This window comes from Leuciscus leuciscus (assembly GCF_965113295.1).
Source record: "Leuciscus leuciscus genome assembly, chromosome: 25".
Classification (NCBI taxonomy): domain Eukaryota; kingdom Metazoa; phylum Chordata; class Actinopteri; order Cypriniformes; family Leuciscidae; genus Leuciscus; species Leuciscus leuciscus.
In genome coordinates, this window is record NC_138724.1 from 14112813 (window position 1) to 14139395 (window position 26583).

Sequence of the window (26583 nt, forward strand, 5' to 3'; positions counted from 1 at the left end):
GTGAGACATGTATAGGTTGTCAGCCATTGCATTAAAGTAATTATCTGCTTCTCAGTATTGGAGAGAATTGAAATGTTGGTGCAAATCAAGCCCTGATGCGTTATAACCGGGGGAGTTGACGGAAAGCGTTCAGACACTTATTAGTCTCTGGAAAGCTTATGTTCATTGACTGAACACAGACTTGGCTGCTTACAGATGAACAGGCTCGTTTTCGTTTGGCCACTTTAATTTCGCCTCTGTCAATTTTTAGATGCAGCGTCCCGAGATGCTCCTATTTATACGACTCGAGTAGAAGCGCACAATTATTCTGCTTCCCTAAATGAGGCCATTTTTTTTTTACTCTTTGGGATTCATTAAAATAGCATTTCAGCTGTAAACGGTCCAAAAGATGTGCATGTATGACATGCTTTAATTGCATGCTTTTCATTACAGGCTGTTAGCATGAGTTGGTCTGTCGGCTCAAAGCGCAGCTGTGATCAGTCCGAGTGTCCTTGTTAGTCTTCTGCATTGATTTCCTGAGATGAGAGCCTGATATCCATATCTCACTGGAGCCGACCCTCCTGCTTTTGTTCACCATGGGAGAAGGTGTGTGTTTGTAGAGGGGGTCCAGGACAACTGTTATCAGAGCGTTCCCGGCGCTCTCCGGGCTCCGTGGAGGTCTCTGATAACTCCCAGCATGCACTCTGGTGTAGTAGGCTGGATTTAGAGTCACAGTCTCATCTAATAGCTCTGATTATTGATACGGTGAAAGGATTTGTTGCCTTCTGAGTGCCCGCTGATAAATTTTAATGGGCTGCACTGATGTTGGATATTTTTACTTCACAGCTATTTCCACATTATTACTGATAACCGATGCAATGAATGATACTGTAAATCTGAACTATTTTCCCGCCAAAAGTTGCCAGCCAGTGTCAGCATTTTCTATTATTTTCACAAAACTTTCATGGCCACCAGAGTATTTTGTTGTATGGATATCTGAACATGTAATAGGCCTATATCAGAAGAAAAGACAGACTCTCTGCTTTTTAATGGTTTTATTCTAGCTTCATGTTTTCTTTTCTTTTTTTATCAATGTAGGAAAGTTTCATAAAGCAACTTTTTAAACAAAAACAAGTGTTTTTTCGAAGAGTACAATGCTTTGATCGCCTGTTTGATCAGGAGATTCTGTACTCTTTCAGAAGATGTGTAATAGCGCCCCCTACCGTATAACAGTGAAAACACGGAAAGCCAGAAAATTCCGTCAATGGCAGGGAAAGAGTTAATATTTAAATCATTTCTATATGATCAGTAGCTTTATATAGTTTTAGTACCTGGTATAGAAAGAGAACTGAATTGAACACTGTTGAGTTGCGGGGGAAAAGCCCTCTTAATGTCTTTTTGTAATTTAATTTTTTAATTTCTCTAGTTATTTACCAATATCTGAATATCTTTTGAAACCAAAAGAGAGTTGAATATAGTAGAAACGTATATCATTACCATACATAATATTGTCTGTGTTCATTTGTTTCTGCCTATTTTAAATTGAACATACAACCATTATTTTAGTATTTAGTTTAGTTTGATTTTCTTTTATTTAACATTAAAGCGATTTCATCGTCCATTTATCAGTTGTCATCTATTATTATAAATTTGGTATTGGTATTGACTAGAATTTTAATATTGATGCATCCGTGGAATAAAATACTGTTTAATTGGAGAATATTAACCCTCATAATATAAATTTATAATATCGGCCAATGACAATTAACAACAACAACAACAAAAAATCCATTGATTTGTGGTTGTGTAATTTTTAGCCTGTGGCGTCTTTGTTGTTTAACAGTTTGTGAATATCTACGGCTGTTTTTGTCGCCTGCGAGTCAAAGCATACGATTCCATTAGGAGAGTGATCTAAAGTTAGCCGTGTCACCGTGGAAGTGAGTGATCCCTGACGTGATCCTTCAGGCACAAGTGTGACGTTGCCGGTGGTCTGGCCATCATCAAAGATTCCCCGTCCTCCCCTCTGATACCAGCTGAGAACCTGAGATAACATGCCTGCAGATAACGTCCCCTGCATGAGATCCGGCACGCTTCAGGTGCATCAGTCTTAAAGGCAGAGTTCACACAAAAATGTCACTTCTGTCATTTACTCGCCCGCATTTTGTTCCAAACACAAATCAATGTCTTTCCATGCGCTTTTCCCATAGTGGACACAGCTTATAAATAATGTCCTTGAGAAATCACGGCTACTATAGCAACATCCTTTACCATCACTTAAACATTGTTCCTTTTGTCCTTGCATGCCTCTCACAGCTTTCTTTTTGTTAGTCATTTTTGGGCTTGGCTTGAATAATTTGGCCTTGGTTTGAATAATAAGTTGAGTACATATTTTTACATGCGTATTGAATATTGAAATCCACACACATGCATGTTTTCTCTAACCTGAATGTCACTGGAGAGGAGGTCATTGAATGGAAATGAACCACAGCATCCATCCATCCATACGTGTCCCCTCGCTCCCGCTGAAATCGGAGCCCTAATCATTACCTATGGGCTCTTTATAATACTGTAGAGTCAGCAGCCTTGAGCTATTTATAGCCTCTTCAATACAGAGGAGTCGCTTCACTGCTGTCACGTTTATTCCTCCTCTTTACGTCCCCAAAGAAGTCCTTCAATGGATGTAGAAAATGTGGCCTTACATGTTGCTTTGGGATCAGTTCATACCAAAGTAACCTTAGTTTCCAGATTTGTCAGAATTTGGATAGTTTGGATTCGTTCCTCTCTTGAGAAGACGGCTGCTTAGGGACGTTACCGAGATGGCCATCGAACGGCAAAGATCGGATCCTAACCTTTACTTAATGCCTGATCAGAAGCATAGGATATTATTGTGATTTATTTCATTCTACCTCATTTAAAAGAGCATTTGTTTAGCATTTTCTTTAGCTTGCACTGCAGCTTTTTGCTGTTCATCCAGCTATTTAGTTTCCAAAATTAAATTTTTCGTGTTGCTTAATTTTAACGATGTTTATCTTTAAATTAAAAGTCAGCTTTTACGAATAAAGTACAATAAAGCCTAGATTTTTCTGTTACTTTTTTTAATACAGTAAGTGGCCAATCACACAGAGTAGGGCTGAACATGAGCTAGACAGACATTTACTAGTGTCAATAGTGCAGCGATGTATGACGCTCAGCTCGCACAGAAGTCACTTTCAGTGTTGGGGTAATGCATTACAAGTAACGCAAGCTTTCAAAATTTCAAGTAACTAGTAAAGTAACTTAAATTTACAAGAAAATATCTGAGTCACTTATTCAAATTAGTAACGCAAGTAACTTTGGTTTCCCATGTATTGACTAGGCAGGCATTTACTCATCTCACTTGCACAGAAACAGATTCAGTATTCCTCAAAGTGAATAAAAATAGTGAAATACAAACTCTGAATATTACACAAACATGCATTAGTTAAATGATGAATTACACAAATATATTTTATGTATTTAATCTCACTTTATTAACCAATGTCTTTGCTGCTGACCTTCAATGATCCAATTTAACCATACTAAAAATCAGAAATGACTTTAGATTTAGATTTTAATTATAATTTTTTTTATTGCTGAAGGAAGTTTCTTCTCCTGCGTCCTATTCTTGTGCGATCCAGAATGGCAGCACAGCTGAAAGGTTTGTTTGAGCCGTGGCCGTGAATTTGCATTTCCTTCAGCCTGAGGCTAAGTAATTTCACTTTTGGTGTGAAAGGCCCTTAACACTTGCCAAAATAATAACTTTGTTTTGTTATTAAAAAACAAACAAGGAAGCCCAGATGAGAAAACGTAACACTAAAGTAATGTAATGTCTACTTTCCATAAAAAGTAACTTAGTAACACAATTAGTTACTTTTTTAGGGAGTAACGAAATCTTGTAATGCATTACTTTTAAAAGTAACTTTCCCCAACACTGGTCACTTTCAAACCAAGCAGCTTTTTAAATATTTCCTTTCAGCTAAATTCCCAATCGTGTGGATTCCTATTGAAATGACTGCATTTCAGCCATGAAAATTAACCGAACGATGCCAGACATTAGCAAGTCTTTTTTTTTTTAAAGCATCTTCTCAGAACAGTGTAATGTGGTAGTTTAGTCATTTTTCAGCATGTCTGCTATTCATTGCTCTTGTGAAGACATATTTGTCACAATGCTGCCGAATGGTTTTGGAAATGAGATGCAGTGAGCTGGCAGTGTGGAGATATCTGCCAAAACCCCGCTTATGTTCGCCAGGCTGTCTAGTCCTGTTACTGAACTGAGGAAGATGGCATTTCTTCCCTGACCGCAGTATGGCTCAAACATCACTGTGGAATCAAATGCAAATTTAATCAAATGTGCAAATATTTTTAATAAGTAACAGAAACCTTTAGGACACAACAATGCTTATGTTTTGTTAAATGCTGACACAACCTGTATCCTACAAGAACAAAACTAGTTGGTTGGGCTTCAGATGACACTTATTCAGCGGAAAGACCCGTTTATTAACTGGTCACGTCTATCAACTCCTCATACTGATTTTAAAGAGCAGTAAATATGTTTGATATGTAGCATTGAGAGCATGACAGGTCTAGACGACCATTTATATATGAAATCTGGTCAGCGCTGCTTCCTCTATTGATAGCAAAGTAATCCCATGTTTTAGCTGTGCTAAAGAGTGTGAGTGAGCGAGGAAAGGAAAACGTGTGAGGAATCTGCCGTTACTTCTGGCCTGTGCATTCCAGCCTGACAACCTGTCGGAGGAGCTACACATGCTGACTGCATGTCTAACATTTTAGGGAGGATTGAGTCTGGCATTTACACAGTGGGTTTCGAGTTGAATGGAGGAAGCTTAGGTGCCACTCAGGCATTCAAATGTAAATCTAATCATGAGTATTACAGTTTTGAGTCTTTTGATATCAGGCTACATAATATAAAACAGGTTTTGTACTGAGGTCAAACTTGTTGATTTGTTAAAGGGATAGTTAATCCAAGTTTAAATTTTTTTTAGGAAGTCAATGGGATTTGAAAATACTTACATTTGTGAAATAGGCACCAGATTGACACACACTACCTCATAAATCCACACCGGGTAGCTTTGCGCACAGTGAAATTCCATTGTTTTAATTGTGATGCACTTTCATTGGATAGCCAAATTACGAATTAATGTCATGTTTCTTAAAACTACCTCAAAAGTGTATTTCCGCCTTATCAGTGAGAGGAACCGATTGTATAATGAAGACGTCCAGCGTTGCGTTTCTGTTCTGCGCTTCAGGATTGGCATTTACCTGCAGGCTTCATAGCCGGTGGCGTACTAGTTTTGGAGCATTGTCCCGCCAGTGGCACTGAAAGGGTTAAGACCGATACAGCACTTTCTACTGCAGATGGATCTGTGCTCCTACTGAGCAGAGCAGTTCTACAGCGAAGCACTGCTGCAGCTCAGTACACACACTTACTCCCTTGAATGTTGCCAAGCCACGGGGATTTACAGCAGCGCACGTTTGGTGTGAAGTGAAGCAAGAGCTCGGCGAGAATAAAAGACGATTCGAGTGGAGTGGTGCAACTTTACTGGAAGTGCTGGAGTACTTTTTTAAAGCGCCTGAGCCGCTCAGCAAATCGATGCGGGTCGGTGGATGCGCCTCATCTCTTTCCCGAAGTGATTGGACAGTAACTTGCTGTTCACTACTGGCCACTGCTACATCGGGGCAGGGTTTGGGACTCTCTCTTTTTGTTTGTACCTCTCTCTCCCTCCCTTCCCCCTCTCTCTGCACTATCTTCCTCCCTCCCCCGCCTCGTGCCGATTGAATCGGGGATCTTGGTGTGATCAGGCAGGATCAGTATGAGGGCTGGAGCTTTGCCGGCATGCACACGGGTCTGCGGGACCCTGGTTTTGGAGAACACAAATGACTGAAGAGAGCTATGTTTCTGGTTCTTCTGAGGTGATCTAACTGCTGTAAGTAATGTTTACGCTCATTGATTCCGGTTCTTGTTATTTTTGTGCTAACGGTGGATTTCTATCATAAGCAAGTAACTTGCATTCAAGTTAAACCAGATTTGGGTCTGAAATGCTGAGCACATTAGACCTTTGGCAGTGGTGCGTCTTAGTTTCTTAATACTTTGGCGGAGTACAACAAGTGCTCCAACAGTTGCGCAAATTGACGTTAGCGATTAGTTTTCGTTTAGCTGCAGTGATCGGTGTGCCTTTAGCGCTGTAAATCTGCAGCGCTGGTGATGTTGCTGTGGTGTGTATGTGCAGGATATCACTTCGTCCTCTGGGGACCACCTCCCCTTGCTGTGAGCTTTCCTGCTCCTCCGTTTGAATAGCGGGATCACATGCTCCTGGATTGGGGCTTTTAGCCATCGTCAGCACTTTGAGACGCATCTTTCTCCATTTCTGAAGTCATCAGTCATCAGCTCCTACGTGTTGCAGTCTGATGCCAGATCCAAAGGTGCTGTGTGTGTGTTTAAGAGGGACATTTGGATGTTTTTCCGTCCTCCTCATCTTCTTTTGGCTTCCAGTCAACATACGCAATGTTCTCTGGGAGCATTTGTTTGCACTGTCCAATGCAGCTTCTTGCTCTGTCTGGCTCTGTTAACACATACAATTTCATACAATTTTCTATACTATTGGGGTAAAGGATGTTACCAGTCACTAATTCTGACTTTAACAAGATTTTAAATATAGTTTTCAGTGTAAAAATTATTTTGACATAAACTTTCATTCATAAAATACTATCTTATCTATCTCTACATTTCTCACATCTCTCTCTCTATCTCTCTATCTCTCTATCTCTCTCTCTCTCTCTCTCTCTCTCTCTATCTCTCTATCTATCCATCTATCTATCTATCTCTCTATCTCTCTATCTATTTTAGGAGACTGGTTGACCTTGACACACAGTCATGAGGGTCTGCTGGGGTCCTCTATATATAATTTCCTGATTCATTTTTTTTTTCTGCCCCTGTTGGTTACAGTACAAGTTTTCAAATATTCTTCATCGCTGCTTCAGTTCATCCTTAAAAATAAATAAATAAATAAATTGTCAAACTACTGATGTTTTTTTTTACCCAAAAATTATTTTACATCTTGTCCGTAATATATAGAGTCCATCCCTAGTTAGTTTCCCACAAGAACCAATGAGTTTTGTTCTCGTGTCGCACAAACACCTTTAAGTTTCTGCAACACCTTTGAGTGTCTGCAAGAACCAATGAGTTTTGTTCTCCCGTTTCACACAAACACCTTTGAGTTTCTGCAAGAACCAATAATCTAGAGCCATCCCTAGTTAGTGCTACAGTAGACGATGGCGAAAAGTAATGCAAAATCCTCAAAAAATAGTTGGAAATGAAGATACATATGTAAGTTCTAATATCAGCTGATACATATGTTTCCTAAGTATTGTGCATCCTTACATTTCTAATGTCATGAACACTGATTTCTTCTTGTAGTCCAGAGAGAAAAATATGTAATGTCTCCACAAGTTTGTGAATCAAACTTTTTTTCAGTGGCCAACATAGTATCAGTGTGGCACCTCTGCATTCATTTGTAGATTAGCTCAGTATCATCTCAGACCTGCACATAAACTCACACAACTTCATAAAAATGGCACTTGTCGACACTATGAATTCAGCTGCGTGTCTCGTATCAGCACGCCACCGCCACGGTCTCCCCTGAACGTCATCTTCATGTCGTCCGCATCACAGCCCCACTAGTTTCCTGCATCTGAACCCAACGGCAACAACGAGAGAGCTATTTTTAGTTCCTCCCTCTTGCTCCCTCCGTTTCGCTCTCTCGATTTCACTCTCCTGTGGTGAGGGATAATGTGCTGCATATCCAGATTTAAAAAGACACTGAATCCCTGCCTCTCAGTTCACACTAGCATAGTAATGACTGTTAGCGGTTAAGACGAGCTTGACACTTACTATTCGCAATGCCCCAGTCACGCATTACAAAGAGAGGCGACTTGGTGGGAAGCAGAAAATCACTCGCACAACTCCGTCACTTTTCCACCCTAATGATGCAGATAGCTTTTTCAGCTTTAATGGGGTATCTCAGGTCTAGGCGTTATCTCTGAAAGTGCTCTAGATTCTGACTATTAAAAGGCCAAGTGTGAACTTACGCAAGAATTTCATGGATTGTTTGTATGCCGCTTGCAAGCCAATTATCCTAGACCCAAGTTTTATCATCCTCCCTGTCAGATCGCCCCCATCCAGTTGTCGTTACGTAAACCACAGATACGCACACCATCTGTGCACTTTCCAAAAACTGACTTTTTTCCGGCTCTGTTAGAATTGATAACCCCTTCCACCCCCTCAAAACAGGTCCTGTATCATTAATTAAAAATTACTTGGGTAGCTTCCTGTCAGAATAGTTTGGCCCTGGCCACTCGTTACGGCTGTGTTCAGCTGTCCGATCCATCTGTGAGAGGGTCCATAACTGCCCATGCTTCCAGACCTCTGACAGTATAGAGCATTGGCTGCCAGTCAAGCCAGGATTCTTCCTGCAATATGAAGATATGATTGACCAAGGCGTAGGTGAATGTGCATCCGGTCCATCTGGGAACGCAGTATTTAGCATAATAATGTGTGCAAACAGTGGATCCATTTATACAGTATGTCTTACACTTATTACATTCATAGTGTCCTTAGAGCAACCAGGGGAGCGCATGATCTCTGGAGCTGAACACCATGTGGGGTTCGAACTTACAACCTTTCCCTCACTAGATGTCCACATCAGAAATTCCTCTTATCACTAATTCCAGCTTATTAATTGAAATTGAGTTTTGCTCAACCCTGATATTTATACTTGACTAACAGTTTACTACTTCAAACAAAACCTTTATATACTTAAAAAAGCTGTGGATTTGTCCTACAAACTTTGGTTGCATAAGTATAACGTTTAACATCTCAAAATCCATTCAAAGCTCTGTCTTCAACAAATTACTTGTTTCATAACCTTGCTGTCATGACTTTCCTCAGACGAGCAATTCGCTACTTGAGCAGGTTGAAGAATTGACGCAATGAAGTTTTATCTCTAGCGTGGGAATCTCTTGATTGAGGAAATCTGTCACAATGAAGCTGGGGCATTCTGGGCTCTCATACGTTTATATAGCAGCATCAGGACGATAGTTACAGTGATTCTCATCACACAGGAATATTTTTATGACACGTTTGACATCGGCCGTTTGATTGCAGCCTGTAGGCATCCTGGAATTCATGGCACGCTTTATTTTTAGAGTAATAGGGAGTGAAGGTGATGTCGGCTATGTTCATTGTGTACTGGCAAGTTATTTTGTAGCATGGAGAGAAACAGAGTGGGACTTTAAAAGGAGAAGTCTGTTTGGATGTATCATGTTTTTGTTTTATTCAGTGTTACACTAATTGCGAGGACAGTCCCCTTGGCGGAAACTTTCACATGCTAATTGCACCTAGACCATACTAAAGCTGAATTGTGATCTCAGTAACTTTGTTATGGGACTCGAATTGCAATTCATTTAAATATAGAATTTGATGTTAGCATTTGACTTGGGGCAATATCTAGCAACTGTATAGCCATGTGCTAAAAAACACTTAGAACACCTTATCAATAGGCTTTCTGCGATAGTCGGTGTTACAGGTGTTCAGCCGCAACACCGGTTACATCACTTGCCCACCGTGGCACCGCCCCCACTGTCGTTTAGATTTTTTTATAGTAATACAAATTCTTTAGTTCAGTTTGAGAACAGACACTACCTTTAAAACTGAATATATCAGCTCAATTCAGCGAACAAGAGTCTATTTCACCTCAACTTCGCCCATTTCTCCTCACTCTTGACTGACAAGACGATGGCTGAAGATTTGGTTTCAAAACGAAATGGAAAAGCGCCTATTAAAGCGAGTTTGTCATTGTACTGTTTTGTTGTGTTTTTCATTAAGAATAATAATGAACCCACCATTCAAGCAACAGCGACCCCCGAATTGGCTCTAATTCAAAAGACAAAGTAAAATGCGCACGGGCATTCATAATGGTGCATGCCCACTGGTGCGGAGCGTGTGTGTGTGTGTGTGTGTGTGTGTGTGTGTGTTCGTGCTCAACTTCCATAGGAATTAATTGAAAACGCTCGCTCTGCTCCGCATCGTTATGCATTTTACTTTTGCCTTTGAATTAGCGATTTAAAAGCGAGGTGCAAAAGAGGGAAAAACTCCGATGCCCCCGTCCCCTGGTGATACCGGTATTACCGGTGTTGTCATGTGTCAATTAACCAGTGTGAAAATTTCCTCACCGTCACATCGCTACCTAGCAACCATGTGGCAATGGCTTGGCAACCACCACCTACAACACCGTTCCAAATGGTAGGCTCGACATTCGATAATTTAAGTAGACCGTTAAGACTAAGCTAACAGCACTTTAATAAGCTTAAACAAAAATGTTTTATATCATAGAGACTTAAGGGTGAGCCAGTAAATAACCACCTTCCCAGAACACTCAGAACATTTTAGCAACCAACATTTTGGCTACCACTCACTGCTCTGTACAGGAGACTTGCCATGCAGTTCATTTTAATAAAGTTTAATGTTAACATGATGGGTAGAAAATGTGAAAATCATTAATTATTAACTTTCCATCACACATATCTCTATTTCACGATTCATTTTGCCTGGAAGTTAATGGAAGATTGATTTACAAATGATCGGTGGGAGACACACCAGTCAATTAGAAAATGAGAGAACCTTCCCTTTCTCTCTTACCGTATCGCTCCATCCTTGCTTCTCTCAAGACCAATTAGTGCAAATAGCTACAGTGCTACAAATCTTTACGTTTACAACAATCTCAGAATGCTGCCTCATCAGAAAAAAAATGTTTTTGCCTTCTTTTTTGCTGTTAGCCTAAGTAAAATGGGCCGCCTTTGCCAGCGAAAAGCAGCGTTGTCATACTTAGTCATGGAGCTTGAACATACAGAATCGAGTTTTTTTGGGAGTGTGTGTGTGTGTGTTTCTTTGAATTTCAGCAGCTAGAGAACCAAAAGTCAGCAGAAGTCATAAACATGCAGCTTTTCTGTGCCTTCGGGTCAATTTTGAACGGGTTGGTAAAAGTCAGGAACGTTATTGCCCAGTCATGTTCTGCCTTTGTAGCACATTAAAGATGACCGTTGAGCTCTCTAAAGAGCTTTTTCACTGCGTGTAAACGCAACAAAACTTCAGAAGAAACTGTGAACTAAGATTTACTGTCAACAGGAATCAAGTGGCCCCTTTGTTAGCTTCTCAACTGGCCGTTGAAAACCACCCATAAATTCTGCCAAAATGGTGCAGGGTTTGTTGCATCAGCGTTTTTACGCCGCCGATCAGCCTTAAGATGGGCATAAATCCTCCCAACCCTTCTTTTGCTCTCCAGAGTGCAGACCTTTCCCAGCCGGGCATCAGTTCCCCTGCGTTTTGCGCACTTCTGTTTGAGTATTTAAGTAGCAAAGTACCATATTGTGTTTCCCCTCAAGTTGGATTTCTGCTTGTTAGTTGCTGATGTTGTGTGTGTGCAAAAAATCCTTATGTATGCTAGGCATGTGATGGTATCAAGTTTTCATGTTGCGATAATTGCTGAAGCTTTTATCACGGTACTATCACGATATTGAAATAAGTTGCAAAAAAGTGTTGTCATACTATAACAGGTTTAATAACTTTCTTGTAACTATACATTTTTGTGCATTGCTTTATTGTATTTAAAATGTCAAGTTCTTTTAAAGTAAACAAATGTTTCAAACAGATTAAAAACACTTATAATAAGGTCTCATTAGTTAACGTTAGTTAATGCATTAACACATTAAAAATGAGCAATAGCTACATTTCTCACTGAAGTTGTTATTCTTTGTTAAAGTTAGGCTAGTTAAAAAATACAACTGTTAGTTAATGTTATCTCAGATCCATTAAATAAGTTAAAACTTTTTGAATAAAGTGTTATTAAATGTTGAAATTAAATTAACTAAGATTAATAAATAAATTATTTATTGTCATTTTATTTCAACTAATGTTAAATAATGGAGTCTTATTGTAAAGTGTCACTGAACAATAAAGAATCAGAACATATTCAATCAATATCTAGGGCATGTTGTAGTCCAGATAAAAATATTGAAGAAAAAAAAAAAGTTTGAAAATTAATATCCTTAAATCTTTAAGTCTTACTGTATTTGGTGCTGTGATGAACACCATTGCACTTAGCGAATACAAAAATATGTGCCCACGATAACAATATCGTGCATGTTCATTATTGTGATATATCTTATTACCGAATACCGGCACATGTCTAATGTATACATATATTCCTTTGAAATTTCTTTGCAGCATATATATATATATATATATATATATTTAAAGCTGACTAGGTTAAGACAACAAAGTGTTTGCACCTGCTCTTGATGCTGTGTAATTCCTGGGTACGTTTCCTTCCGTACCTTCCAACTCTGGAGCCGGCTGGCAGCTTGCCTAGCCTGTCAGGAGAAACTGAAGGATGAGTAATGTTGTGTTTAACAGGATAAATCCAAAGCTCTGTTCCAAAGCCTAGTGAGCTTCCTAACTGTCTACTGCCCACATAGTTAGCTACCTTCTAAGGTGTCATCCTAACCGCCGCAGAACCTTACAAGTGATCGATTTGGAGTGCTGCAACGTCAATTGAGACGTGTCTCGCAAGTTGATTTGAGTGTGATATTAGCATGATGCTAAGCTAAATGCCCAGTTAGCATGAAAAAATATTCTGTATTTTTTTTTTCCACTGAACTCATTGCAATGCATTCTAAGATTGATAATTGGCCAAAACAAGGTATTTTTGGTAGCATTATTAAAATAAAAAATGTGATGTTCATACCTGGAGTGTTCCTTTTATTTCAGTAGAGTGGGACATTAGCATGATTCACATGATTCATTTTTTTTTCACTGAGCCGCCTTCTGGAATTGCATTCTCCATGAAGAATATATGCGATATTGCCAGATTTGGCCAAGTTGCCAACGAGGTCTTTTAGGAGGTTATTAAAATAGAAAATTTACCAGGACTGCAATTCTTAAGCCTTGAAGAGATAGATCATCCTTTCGTTGCATGGACAGAAAAACATTTTTATCTAAAATACCTTCTTTTGTGTTGCACAAAACAACATGAGTAAATGTTGGGTGAACTATCTCTAAATCTCCAAGAAGACAAATAAACAGTTCATGTGAATCATCTTTCAAGGACGTTCTCTTGTGGTATTACAGCAGCTCTTGAGGCTTCAACTTGCTGGATTACGGTCTTCCTGTGCTCTCTGGTTTCTTGTTGGGAAGATTTCTATGATTCAGCCTGTTGTTCCAGAGAGTGATTGTCTAATGCCCCGGACGGCTAATCTGTCAGATCAGAAGTGTGCTGCTCGTTCAAAGCAAGTAGCATTAGTTACAGAACACTAGGAATTGGCCATCTTTGTTGGATGCACTGAAGGTTTTCACCACTTCTCATGCATTTCCTTTTTAACATTCAACAAGGGAAAGAGGACTAGATTGTACAAGAGGCAGATGGAATTTCTAATCCACTTCCTTCCACGTCATGTAATGAGCTTGTTAGCTGCGGAGGGAATGAACGCAATGATTTGGAGTCACTGACTAAATCTGAGTTGGCTGAGTGATTCCCAGTGGGTATGACGAATAGAGAAGAGCTGCTGTCCTCACAAGGACACGGGTTCGATTTCAGCTGGCATCATGTCCTGATATGTGTTTTCTTGCAGTCATCTTTCCTCAACTATTCTGTAATTGAAGGCAATAGCCAACATATATAATAGTTATTAGAAAAGGTAAACTTGAATAATTGTAATTCTGGTTTGACTTCATAAATGAAACTGGATGGTCAGTTAGTCATCTGAATGATCAACAACAAGAAATACAACAGTACCAACATCTAGAGATAGCGAAAGGGATATCAAACTTGACTAACTGACCATCCAGTTTCATGGATCAAGTATGCAAAAACTGTTGGACGGAGCAAAACAGAACGTAAGTGACGATTTAGTATTTATTATGCCATGCTAAAACCTTCTTAGCAAAGTTGCAGCTTCAAATACATCTCCATTTGAGCACTGCTGTTAAATTTGCGTTGAATGGCTTCACTTTTACTTGCATCACAAAAAATATCATTGAATCTATCCCAACTAAGGTCAATTGGTGCCTTTTTTTTTGCATAGCCTTGTCTAGCTTACATTTTCGTACAATACGCCATGGAAAGGCCGGCACGACTGTCCCACTGGGATTAGCTGTGGTTTTAACAAGCCTCGCAGAGATGCTGGATATGTTAATGGCACCGGATCGATCCGAGCATCTCTTCATTGCCATGCAGGGCACAGGTGAAGGGTTGAGCTTGCAGTAATTGTCCCCTAGGTCAGCACATTTCCCACAACGCACTGCCCTTGTATTCGCTCTCCTCCCTCCCCTCCCTCTTATTTCTTTCTCAGCATCTACTCTTGGTTTTATTTGAATTCATAGTCCGTCAGTCATGTTTCATTACGCTGTAATTATCAAAGGGAGGTTGTTTGGCCGATTGGCAGAATAAATCGTACTTTAAAGAGGCCATATTTCGCCCCTTTACAAAGTCTTGATTTTGGGGACTACTAAAAAAAGTTTTCATGCTTGAATGTTCAAAAAACACTATTTTGTTGCAGCTCCTCTCTTCCCAGTCTGTCAGTAATGCTCTGTTTAGTTCCTGTCTCTGTGAAGCCCCTCCTTCTGAAAAGCACACTGTGCTCTGATTGGTTGGCTCAACAAGTGTGTTGTGATTGGTCAACAAATTAGAGTGTGTTTCAGAATTCACGCCCCTTACCATAACCTCAAGTTTTAACACACTGCCAACTCAACTACTAAACTCAACCGGGCCTTGCCTTTTTTTGTGCATATTCCTTAGGTGGGAATTCTGGGAACGAGTTCAGAAACAGTGCTTCCCTTTGGAATGACTTTGAGCTTTGCAACTTTGCAGAAATTTTTTTGTGCTCAAACAACAACACTGCACACCTAAAGAAAGTTGAACAAAAGCATTATAGGTTGTCTTTAATTGTGATCACGATTTTTGCTTTTCTCAATTAATGAAGCATAACCGTCTCCGATATTTGCCAGCTGGTTAAGTTTAATTTTCGTTTGACATTTGGAAACAAGCCTCCACAAGCTTTCATGCTTTCGGTTGCCAGATGTCAAGAGTTTAAATCCCCCAATCAGAGCTTTTCTCTTAAATGGATGTCATGTTCTGCTTGGTGTTTTACTTAATCTTCCTAGCCTGGCAACTATGCTCACATGAATAATTTTTTTAGCAAAATAATGATTATCATTTTGACCAGTTTAATCTAGGACAGTGAATGGAAAAACCACAAAGTATATCTCTTGACTCTCTGTAGACGCCACAAAAAGACAGCAAAGTTTGGACTAATGAGTCTCTCTCATCGACAGACTTCATTTGGTCACATTAGCATGCTAGTCGAACCAAAACTGCTCGTTCTTCACAATTCACAGGCTCTTTATAACACGCAGTTGAGATTACAGGGATCAGACCGCAGGCGTTTCTTAGCCTTGGCAAGAGACCGATAACCATAACTCTTGCTGTCAGATTGTAGTAGATCTATTTAACTATCTGCACGCTAACAAGATGTAGTGTGCGGTTTGAGACGGGCCCAACGTTACGGGAAGTCAGAGCCGTGAAGCGAACGAGACCTGAGTTATTATCTGCGAGGTCAAAGGAATTGGACGGATGGACTGAGACTTGATCTCTCGGCTCGTGAAGATGTGACACGGGGACGTCATTCATCCTTCCTTTATCACCGTGAGGTCAGGAGGCAATCGCTTGTGCTTCACACATAAGGCTATCAGCCCTTTCATCACGGTTTCCATTTGTTACAGAAACCTTCTCTATTTAAGCTTTTTTTTTTTTGGTACGTGTTTTTTGTCTCATATCTGATGTGTCAGACTTTCATGGCAATTTATTCATCACAAGAAAAGTATATTTTTAATATCGCTGTATATATTACTGTATATTTGATACAGTTGTGTTATCATTAATTGATATTATTACAAAATCGTGTTTGGTTACTGAAATAAAGCTAAAATAAAATATAAGTATTAGATGAAAACTATTTGAAAGTTAGAAATGTTGCCTGAAATAAGTACTAAAATTACTAAAACTGAAATAAAAATAAATTGACACACACATAACAATTTCTAAAACTAGCTAAAATTACCAGTATATTATCAGTATACTAAAAAGTGCTATAATAGAATATAAATGATACTAAAGTAACTTATTTTATACTACAGGGCCGTTGAATGCTTGAATCTGATTGGTTGACGAACGTTCTAAGGTGTGCATTATTTTCAGGGAAACGCACGGCTAAAGTAGTTCCAGGCAGGTCTTGACCGCATTACAGTTCAATATCACTTCGCGTAGTCAACTGTAATAACGGAAAATAGGATACAATTCATAACAAGAAAAAGTATTTCGCCCCATGCGCTTGATCTGCAATTTTCAATGTCTAGCTTCACAATCAATAGAAACATGCAGTTTAATTTGAATAAATAAACTATAAAGTCCTATCTATAATCAATAGAAAATTAAACTGAATATAGGCTAAATAAATGGATAGTCCTGCAGCACGGATTTTTATTGCAGATAATTTAACAAATAAATAATTATTGATAGGCCTGCTTGTTAAAAGGTCTTTGGGTTTCATTTATTTGGCTAGTCTACTGCCATCTGTCAATAATAGAAAGAAAAAAAAGAATTAACGAATTAATTTAAACGAATTGAATTAATTAATAAATAATAATATTGACGCACATGCTTTTCTGTCTCCATTATTGCAACATCTCTCTCTAATAACTGCATAAAGCCGGGAACACACTTTAAGGCCGGTTATGAATGTAATTTGATACTTATGACTGATCATGCCCAAACGCGTGTTCAGCGCGTTCAGTCTGTGTTCAAAGTCGGTGTTTAAAATCTGCTGCAGTCGATGAAAACAGTCAGAGAATGTGTCAGCTAGTCGTGTGTCCCCAGCATTAGTCTGCTATCAGCGGCTCAAACCTCCGTTACTAACTCTACCTAACCCTAACTCAGCATTAGTCTGCTATCAGCGGCTCAAACCTCCGTTACTAACTCTACCTAACCCTAACTCAGCATTAGTCTGCTATCAGCGGCTCAAACCTCCGTTACTAACTCTACCTAACCCTAACTCAGCATTAGTCTGCTATCAGCGGCTCAAACCTCCGTTACTAACTCTACCTAACCCTAACCCTAACTCAGCGTTAGTCTGCTATCAGCGGCTCAAACCTCCGTTACTAACTCTACCTAACCCTAACTCAGCGTTAGTCTGCTATCAGCGGCTCAAACCTCCGTTACTAACTCTACCTAACCCTAACTCAGCATTAGTCTGCTATCAGCGGCTCAAACCTCCGTTACTAACTCTACCTAACCCTAACCCTAACTCAGCGTTAGTCTGCTATCAGCGGCTCAAACCTCCGTTACTAACTCTACCTAACCCTAACCCTAACTCAGCGTTAGTCTGCTATCAGCGGCTCAAACCTCCGTTACTAACTCTACCTAACCCTAACTCAGCATTAGTCTGCTATCAGCGGCTCAAACCTCCGTTACTAACTCTACCTAACCCTAACCCTAACTCAGCGTTAGTCTGCTATCAGCGGCTCAAACCTCCGTTACTAACTCTACCTAACTCAGCATTAGTCTGCTATCAGCGGCTCAAACCTCCGTTACTAACTCTACCTAACCCTAACTCAGCTTTAGTCTGCTATCAGCGGCTCAAACCTCCGTTACTAACTCTACCTAACCCTAACCCTAACCCTAACTCAGCGTTAGTCTGCTATCAGCGGCTCAAACCTCCGTTACTAACTCTACCTAACCCTAACCCAGCATTAGTCTGCTATCAGCGGCTCAAACCTCCGTTACTAACTCTACCTAACCCTAACCCTAACCCTAACTCAGCATTAGTCTGCTATCAGCGGCTCAAACCTCCGTTACTAACTCTACCTAACCCTAACCCTAACTCAGCATTAGTCTGCTATCAGCGGCTCAAACCTCCGTTACTAACTCTGAAATGACGTTTTGGAATTAGCAACGGAGGCATATGGGATTAGATGCGTAAGAAATTAGTCCTACATACAAGAGCGTTTTAATGACAAAAACTTTACAAACGTCTTGAAATACATAATCTGAACAATGTTTCGAGGTGTGGTAACTGTAGTATAAGCGGAATAATTGACTTCAGGCCATTGACTCCGCTTCGCGTCGTGACCTCATTACCACCTCGGGTGTGCATTATTTTTCTAATAATTCAACGGCCTGTCGTCAATTATTCCTTACTTATATTAGGCCATTTTAATAATACAAATTAATGCTTTTATCTTTTGTTTCTGCTCTTTATTATTTTTTTGTGACTGTTTTGATCCGTAGATTGAGTACTCTTTCAGAAGATGCGTAACAGCGCCCCCTACCGTATAACAGTGAAAACACGGAAAGATGGAAAATTACGTCAATAGCGGGGAAAGAGTTAACATCGAAATATTGAATGTTTTTGAGAAGGATGAAAAACATTGCTTATTTTCCAGCTTGTGTAGCTCCACTGCAAACACTCAATGTTTTTGTCTTACGTAGAGTAAAAAATTCACATCTCTGTGATTTTAGGGGCTGTTTAAACGACACCGTTGTTAAACCAAAAACTGAAGACGTTTTGGGTCCCTGAAAACGCAAAACGGGTTTCAAAGTGCACGTTTTTGAAAACGTTTTTTCGTGTAAACAACAAAAATGCAAATCTCTGTAGACGATGACGTCACACACATGCGTATTACGTGTTCAGTCTATAGTGTTTCATCGCCATCTAGTGGCCTGGCAGCAGAATACAGCGTTTTTAGTCTTTTTCGTGGATCCGTGTAAATGAGGATCGTTTTGACAATGTGCGCGGAAAACTCGTCTCACATATCGTTGTCGTGTAAATGTACCCTTAGTTTAAAGGTTTAGCATTTGTTCAGGTATCTTGTACATGGTTGTGTTAATGTGAGTAACAAGCTTCTTCGTTTCACTAAAGAGGGAATCTGTCAAAACACATTTGAGGAGAGAGTGAAGAATTGCTATGATGTGTGTGTGTGTGTGTGCGTGTGTGTGTGTGTGTGTGTGTGTGTGTGGTGGATATCCTGTCAGGTGCTGGCTCTGGTCCTGACACTGCTGACATTCCTCATCCTTCATGGATTTCCTCACTTGAGGTCTTGCCACGGATGTGATTGAGTGGGAGGCACAGTCGCCCTCATGGAACATTTCTAGAGCTACGACCCACGATCCTTCTCGCTCACAGTTTAAACCCCGACGCTCACATCTAAACCCTCCGCATCACCCTGCTGGTGTTTATGTTGCAGTACATTATCACCACATCCGACTACATAAAATCATTCTCTAAATGTGAGTGTGTTTTTCCCAAGTATGCACTGCTTTGGATCTGATGATCTTATAGGATCACAATTGTGCAGCGCTGTTGCAGTAACCGTGTGAAGCTGCTGTTCGAGGTGACTGCATTGCAGAAGCCATGGAGAAATACGTGAATAAATCAATGTTTGAGCACCTCAGGTGGCTTTGCTGTGTGTCAGCAGTCCTTTCTCCTCCTCAAGCCTAGCGTTAGGGTTTCACTGCCTTTGTTGTTTCCGTGTGTGTTGCGTTACATAATTTCCAAGTCTGCTACATAACGTGTAGGAAGATCATTTAGAGTCTTTGGAGGATTTCTAAAGGTATTTACGGATGTGAAGCGCTGAAACGCTTTCAAAGACATTTCCGAATGTGTGTGTAACCCGCTTGATTTTAATGAATGCATCTGCATCCTTGAGGCCGTGTGGGAATGTAACCAATTAAAGTTGTTGATGTTAATCTAACGATTTGTGTGTTTCTCTATTAATCTTTTTCTTTCTGTTTCGTTTTTTTTTTTGTTTCTCTCAACACAGAGTGCAGCAATGGAGGAGACTGTAATATGGGAACAGCACACTGTAACTCTACACAGGGTGAGAATCAATTTCTCTTTTTTGATTTGTGTCTGGAACCCAAGTATGGATAGGCTACTTATCAAATCATGTTGTTTGTGTGATCTGCATAATACAATTAAAAACCCTTCGAAATATTGGTAGAATCGCATTTGTGTTTTGTTTTACTTGTTGATAAAAAATATATTTCTATTTCAAGATGTTCTATTACATTTAGCTGGCAGATTATTATTATTATTATTTTTTTATTTTTTTTATTTTTTTAAACTTGTTTTAAAGATGAAATCAAACCTCTGACTAGCCTAGTCATGGTTGTAACTATAATGTAATCAATAATCTATTGTTCTGCCCAGACTTCCTCTCTTTTTTTAATACTATATATATATAATGTTTTTGTTGTTTTTGTTTTTGTTTTTTACGAGAAAAACAAGCAAACTTTCTTTCTTTTTTTACGAGAAAACCAAGCAAACTTTCTTTCTTTTTTTACGAGAAAACCAAGCAAACTTTCTTTCTTTTTTTACGAGAAAACTAAGCAAACTTTCTTTCTTTTTTAACGAGAAAACCAAGCAAACTTTCTTTCTTTTTTTTACGGGAAAACCAAGCAAACTTTCTTTCTTTTTTTACGGGAAAACCAAGCAAACTTTTTTTTTTGTTACATTAAATAATTGTACTTTATTGGGTTACTCACTAATAGAAGTGCAAAATACATTTTAAGAAAAGTCTCATCACATGCTATCGGAATTATCGTAAATACAAGTTTCCTTGTCAGAAATTGGACATGAACGCCCTCTCAAGTCTTCAAAACATTTAGTCATTTCTGTTCTCTACAGCAACAAAGCACTTCAGTGCCACGAGCTCTAGGGCCGTCAAATGAAGATTTGAATTTCGAATATGAATGAGGTCATTTATATAAATGAATATCCGTTGAATTTAAAATAAAAGTCCACATTCAAATGCAAAAACGGTTTATTCGAATTTTAGCAGTGGTGACCAAGATGCCATGATGATATTTAACTCTGCATAAATACATGATGCTGTTTTGTTAATAATTGTTTATGAAATTATATTTGATTAATAAACGTTAGTTTAAACGTTATGCACTTTTCTTTAACAGACTGTGATGTTATTTCATTACTTTGAATAAACAGTTTAATGCGGTGCATTAATATTTTGCTCGTTGCGCCCTCTTATAATTTGAATATTAGTAATAATTAATTCACGACTTCAGAAATGGGAAATAGGACATTTCTGATAACACTTGAAGGCAGCATAAGTTACATTTGTGTCGTGTGTTTTGTTACGTTACTTCAGTGAACACTTGGTGTCACATGCACTACATAAGGCCAGAAACTTCTATGAAGGTATGTAGATGCTCATGATTGGTCAACACATTGCAGTTATGCTAGCTAGCTATGAACATGTTGCTAGTTTATATCACTTATGTGCGTTAAAGTTGTCAATTTAAAAAGCAACACGTAACTTTGTTACACTCTTGTTACAGCTAAAACCGTTCAAGTCGACAATTTAGGAACTTTTATCGTATTGTTTCTCTTCTCTTTATTTCCGTGACACGGTCTTTCTATCTCTCTGCCCTTCTCTGCCCTTTCTCTGTATCTCTCTGACCATCACATCCCCTCATTTATCTTCCTTTCCATGCCTCCGATCTTATCTTTTCATTCTCTCTGTCCTATTCCGTCCCTCTCCAGCTCTTCCACCGTGGTGCGAATGTTTCGGTGTCCCTCTCACCTGTTGTGTAACATGTAGCTGTGTGTCTCACAGGCACCAGGGTTCGGCTTCGGGATCGCCATCTCGGGCGGAAGGGATAACCCTCACTTTCAGAGCGGGGAGACGTCCATCGTCATATCTGATGTGCTGAAGGGAGGCCCAGCCGAGGGCTTGCTGCAGTAAGACTCATCTCTTACCTTCTGTAATGAGAGTGCCAGTTCAGGTCCACTTTAATTCCTGGATTTGATTTGAATTTGGTGAATTTGAAAAGATAGATTGACATGTCAATGTGACCTTTAAACGTTTCATTTTTTTTAATGGACAATATACAGTAGAGGCTAAAAGTCATGTCTGGCCTTGGAAAATGGACATCTTCACCCTTTATTCAAATATTATTCAAATATTATTCAAAAATGTTAAAGATTTTGTAAGATTATTGTAGTTGTGCTTGGAGTCAATTGTTTTTGTTGTGATAACGCAGTGACACATGCCAAATTGTGCGGACATCATTTTTTGGCAAGGCTGACATACAAAGAAATTATGAACATACAAAAATAAGAGAGAACCAACAAAATATTAATAACTGATGATTTTGCTTTTTCCTGTCAGCTTTTTGTTTTTCTATGCTTTTTTTATTTATTTTTTATAGTAAAATAAACCTGTAGCTGTAGATTTCCTTTTTTTCTCAAATCATTTTGCTAAATACCTAATAATAAAAAAATTTCTTCCCTCATATTTAAAAAAAATTAAATACTTCCCTTATATTTTGATGGTTTAGTCGAACTTGTAGGGTCATTAAAAACAAATATCCCCACCGGAAATCACTTTTGGCCACTGGTGTATTTTTTATAAATTACTCCTGAACACGTTATGCACTATTTCCAGAAACATCAGATGATATTAATAATGTTTGGAATGCTACCTAAAGAAATTAATAGTTAATAGATAATATATTATTTATATTTTATATATATTTATTACTCAAATTATATCAATTGTATTGAAAACGTGTATTAAATTAGAAAAGTGCAAATTAAAAGTATTTCACTAGTTCTCGGAGAGTACAGTTGTGTACATGTTGTGTATTATCAAATATATTTATTTTAAATTTATACATTTTATAGACCATAGTGAGAGATTTTCTTTTACAGAATGCTCTGATAACTCAAAGTAATCAGTTGATTTTATGTATAAAATAAAAATCTGCTCTTCCCCCTCATGGAGTTTTTAGCGTGTAAACGCATGAGCGCACAGGACTGCTGATCAAGCTTTGCACTGAGATCAGTTGGAGTGGCACTTTTGCTTACTGGTTTTTGCACTTTTTGCCCCCGGCAGGGAGAATGACAGAGTGGTGATGGTCAACGCCGTCTCCATGGATAACGTGGATCATGCATATGCAGTGCAGCAACTTCGGAAAAGTGGGAAGAATGCAAAAATAGTATGTATCCCACTTTTTTTTTTATTCTTCACGATATGAGCATCTCTCTCTCTCTCTCTCTCTCTCTCTCTCTCTCTCTCTCTCTCTCTCTCTTAAAGTAGCCTCAAACTTTTGGACCCACTTTTATTCATTTATTTTGCACTAAAATCCATAAGAGAATGTTTTAGAGATGTATTGGAGACAAAAAATGTGCCCCAAAATCTGTCCAGACCATCAGGAGAAAGAGGAAGGTGCAGATCCCTATGGGGCGCACGGGTGATCGCGAGACCATGTCGGAGCACGACGAGGACGATGACAGTTACGAAGACGAGATTTATGAGGCACGGAGCGGCCGGAGCGCCTACAGCGGGGGCGGAGCCACGGGCCGGAGGAGCGGCAGGGGCGAACGGCTGGGCGGGAGGAGGGACCGGGACAGAGAGCGCAGCGGCTCCAGAGAGAGGAGTCTGTCCCCACGCTCGGACCGCCACTCTGTGTCCTCCAACCTCCCCCCTCGCCCAGCCAAGGTCACCCTCATCAAGTCCCGCAAAAATGAAGGTGAACATGGCCGCTTCGAGCCTGCCAACCGGTGTCGTCCAATCACTTTTGCCCTTACATAGCACAACAAGTTTCCAGGTGGTCTGTCCCCATTAAATTGAAAATGCTACACAAAACAACATAATCTCATCCAGTCAGAACATATTTGAAGTTTAATGTTTAGTCCCAATGACATTTTTGCTATGTCAACCCTCTACGCACACCGTGGCAATAAAATTGCCAACGGCTAGTCATTTTTTAGTTTTCTCTTTTTAGATTCCCGCCCACTACTGATGGAACCAGCCGGCAGTGGTTGCCTGGCCTTAAAGGATGAAAAACAAAGTTAGTCATTTTTTACAGGAAAAAGGGTTGTGTGTGCAGGTTTCCATCAGGAAAAAAAGCAACTTTATAGCTAACATATGCTAACATGCTGTATGTGTTTCTGCGGTTTACTCTGTAAGCAGAATACGGGCTTCGCCTGGCCAGCCACATCTTCGTAAAGGACATTTCCCCCGAGAGTCTGGCAGCTCGAGACGGAAACATACAGGAGGGAGACGTGGTGCTCAAGGTAAGATAAATGACCACCTGTAGGAGAGGGGAAGCAGATGGAGAGAGAGAGAGAAGGGAGTGTATTAAGTGACGAGCGTGACTGAAGTGATGCATTTAGTGATGTGAGGAATTATGAGAGAATGCAGACATTTGCTAATGGAGATAAATGACAGCGTTCTCATCTTTTTTTTATTATCATTTACTCTGGAACTAGATTAATGGCACTGTGACTGAGAATCTGTCCCTGATCGATGCTAAGAAACTGATCGAGAGGTCAAAGGGCAAGCTGAAGATGGTGGTGCAGAGAGACGAGAGGGCGACCCTGCTCAATATCCCCGACATGGATGACAGCATACCTTCAGCGAATGCCTCTGACAGAGATGGTGAGAGAGTGTCTGTACAGCATCACACACCAACAGTCAAAGTGGATTTGATCTATTCTTTTCAATTCTACCTGCTTATATATAGTTAGAAAGCTGTAACTTTAATTGATCCTACTAAATAAATGCACGTTTTATTTATTCTTTAGAATATCAATTTATTGAAATTGTTAACAGTACATTTTGTTTTACAGTAAAAACATCTGAACAAAGCAAGATAATTGCGTGACTATTGTTTTAGTGAAATATATCTTTTATATATATAAATATATATAGATATTTTTGTTGTGGTTTTAAGCATAAACCTCACTAAATTTTGTTAGATAAAACAATTTATACTTAAACAGTTTTTTAATGCTTATTTTAGTATTATTTATATACCATTATAGTATTTATTAAAATTGGGTTATTTAATTTTGTACTTTCAGTTTTTATTTTAAATTTATTTTAAATTTTTAGTAAATTTTTCAAATATTTAATTGTTTTTCTTGTTTTAAGCAGTGTTGTTACTGTTAACTAAAACTTTAACTGTTAGAATGAAGAATAAAGCTAAACTAAAATTATTTATAAGTATTGGATGAAAAACTCAAACTTGAAAAACTTAAACCGAAATTAGAAATGTTCACTTGGCAACTAACTAAAATAAAACAAGTTTAAAAAGTTACTAAAATTAAAACAAAACAAAAAACAAGTAAATAAATAAATAAATAAATAAATATATACAATTTTGAAATTATAAAAACGACAAAAGCACATAAAATGTATAAATATTTTGTTTAATGATAAAAATTATTAGGTAAATGAAATGTATATTGTTTTTTTTAACCAAGACAAGGCAAAACAAAAAACTGATTTTGAAAATTAGTTTGGATGTTTTTATGTTTGTCTTAGCTGATTCTTATTTGATTCCATTTGGATTTTTTAGGGAAAAATAGAATATCCCAATAGCAATACTTTAGATTGACTTAAAATACTGGAACAAACACCTGTAATGGTGTGAAATCATGTGATCTTTGTGTTAGATATTTCAGACATCCACTCCGTGGCGTCCGATCATTCCAACCGATCCCACGAGCGGAAGAGAAGCAGCCGGTCTCGATCCCCGGACCGCCGCTCAGAGCCCTCGGACCACTCCAGACACTCTCCACCGCAGATCAGCAATGGCAGGTCCGAAACCTTTTCTGTTTCTATTACTTTTCACACAAGATGTTGGTACAAATGAAATCAGCGCTCTGATTCCCCTGCCTGGAAATGTACTACGCTTTGGAGCCAAATCATCTCCAAATAGTCTTCCTGTTTTTATAAGATTCAACAGATTGAACTTTAAGAGCTGAAGTTTCAGGCCTGCTCACCGCTGATATGAGAACAGGCATATGAGAAAAGGTTCTGTCAGACGGTACCGCAGCTCTTGACAAAACGCTCCTGTAAATTGGATGTGTCCTAGATAGATAAACCAGGGTGTGACAGCGGTAGAGGATGAGAGGAATTTCATCTCCCTGCAAATGTGCCATCCTCCTAAATGAAACCTTAAATTTAAAGGTGGAGTGTGTTATTTTTTTTGATGGTAAAATGCTTTCAAATACTTGAAAGCATCAGTAGGTCATTTGTAGGTTGACTTAGGAAGAGAGGAAACTCTCTGGCACTATGCGAGTATGCTCTGTTTGTGTTTTTGAGGAGGCTCCAACTTGTTGGCTGGCTTTTGTTTTAGAAGAAGAAATTACACACTCCACACAAGCCAGAATTGACCACATACGTTTATAAACCTTCAGGTTTGTAGGTGATAATGAAGTTTCTTCTGATTCTTGTTTTGAATCAGGGCCGCAGGGCCGACGACTCAGAGAACCCGGCCAGTGTAAGTTTATGGGTCCGGTTAACGCAAGCGTCCCGAACGTAGCTAACCAAACTAACGCTTTTGTGAGCTTTGCACTAAAGCATGTGACGGGGGCGCTTCACAAAGTGATGTAACCCAACGTGTGTGTGTGGTATGCTGAAAATGTATG

The 26583-nt window shown here is 39.1% G+C and overlaps 1 protein-coding gene across 17 annotated transcripts in view; it reads left to right on the forward strand.

The window, feature by feature from the left end:
* Positions 1-26583, forward strand: part of tjp1b (tight junction protein 1b) — a 114884-nt gene that overhangs the window by 61463 nt on the left and 26838 nt on the right. For 7 of the 17 annotated variants that reach the window (XM_082158981.1, XM_082158993.1, XM_082158994.1 and 4 more), the window contains 9 exons: positions 19943-19999; positions 21758-21882; positions 23039-23141; positions 23351-23675; positions 23931-23996; positions 24116-24222; positions 24418-24586; positions 25606-25750; positions 26400-26435. In XM_082158981.1, coding sequence (XP_082015107.1) covers positions 19943-19999; positions 21758-21882; positions 23039-23141; positions 23351-23675; positions 23931-23996; positions 24116-24222; positions 24418-24586; positions 25606-25750; positions 26400-26435 — 1133 coding nt within the window. Of the gene's footprint in view, positions 1-1565; positions 5943-19942; positions 20000-21757; positions 21883-23038; positions 23142-23350; positions 23676-23930; positions 23997-24115; positions 24223-24417; positions 24587-25605; positions 25751-26399; positions 26436-26583 lie in introns of those variants that run through there. The other 10 variants (XM_082158996.1, XM_082158989.1, XM_082158997.1 and 7 more) reach the window with 8 other exon arrangements.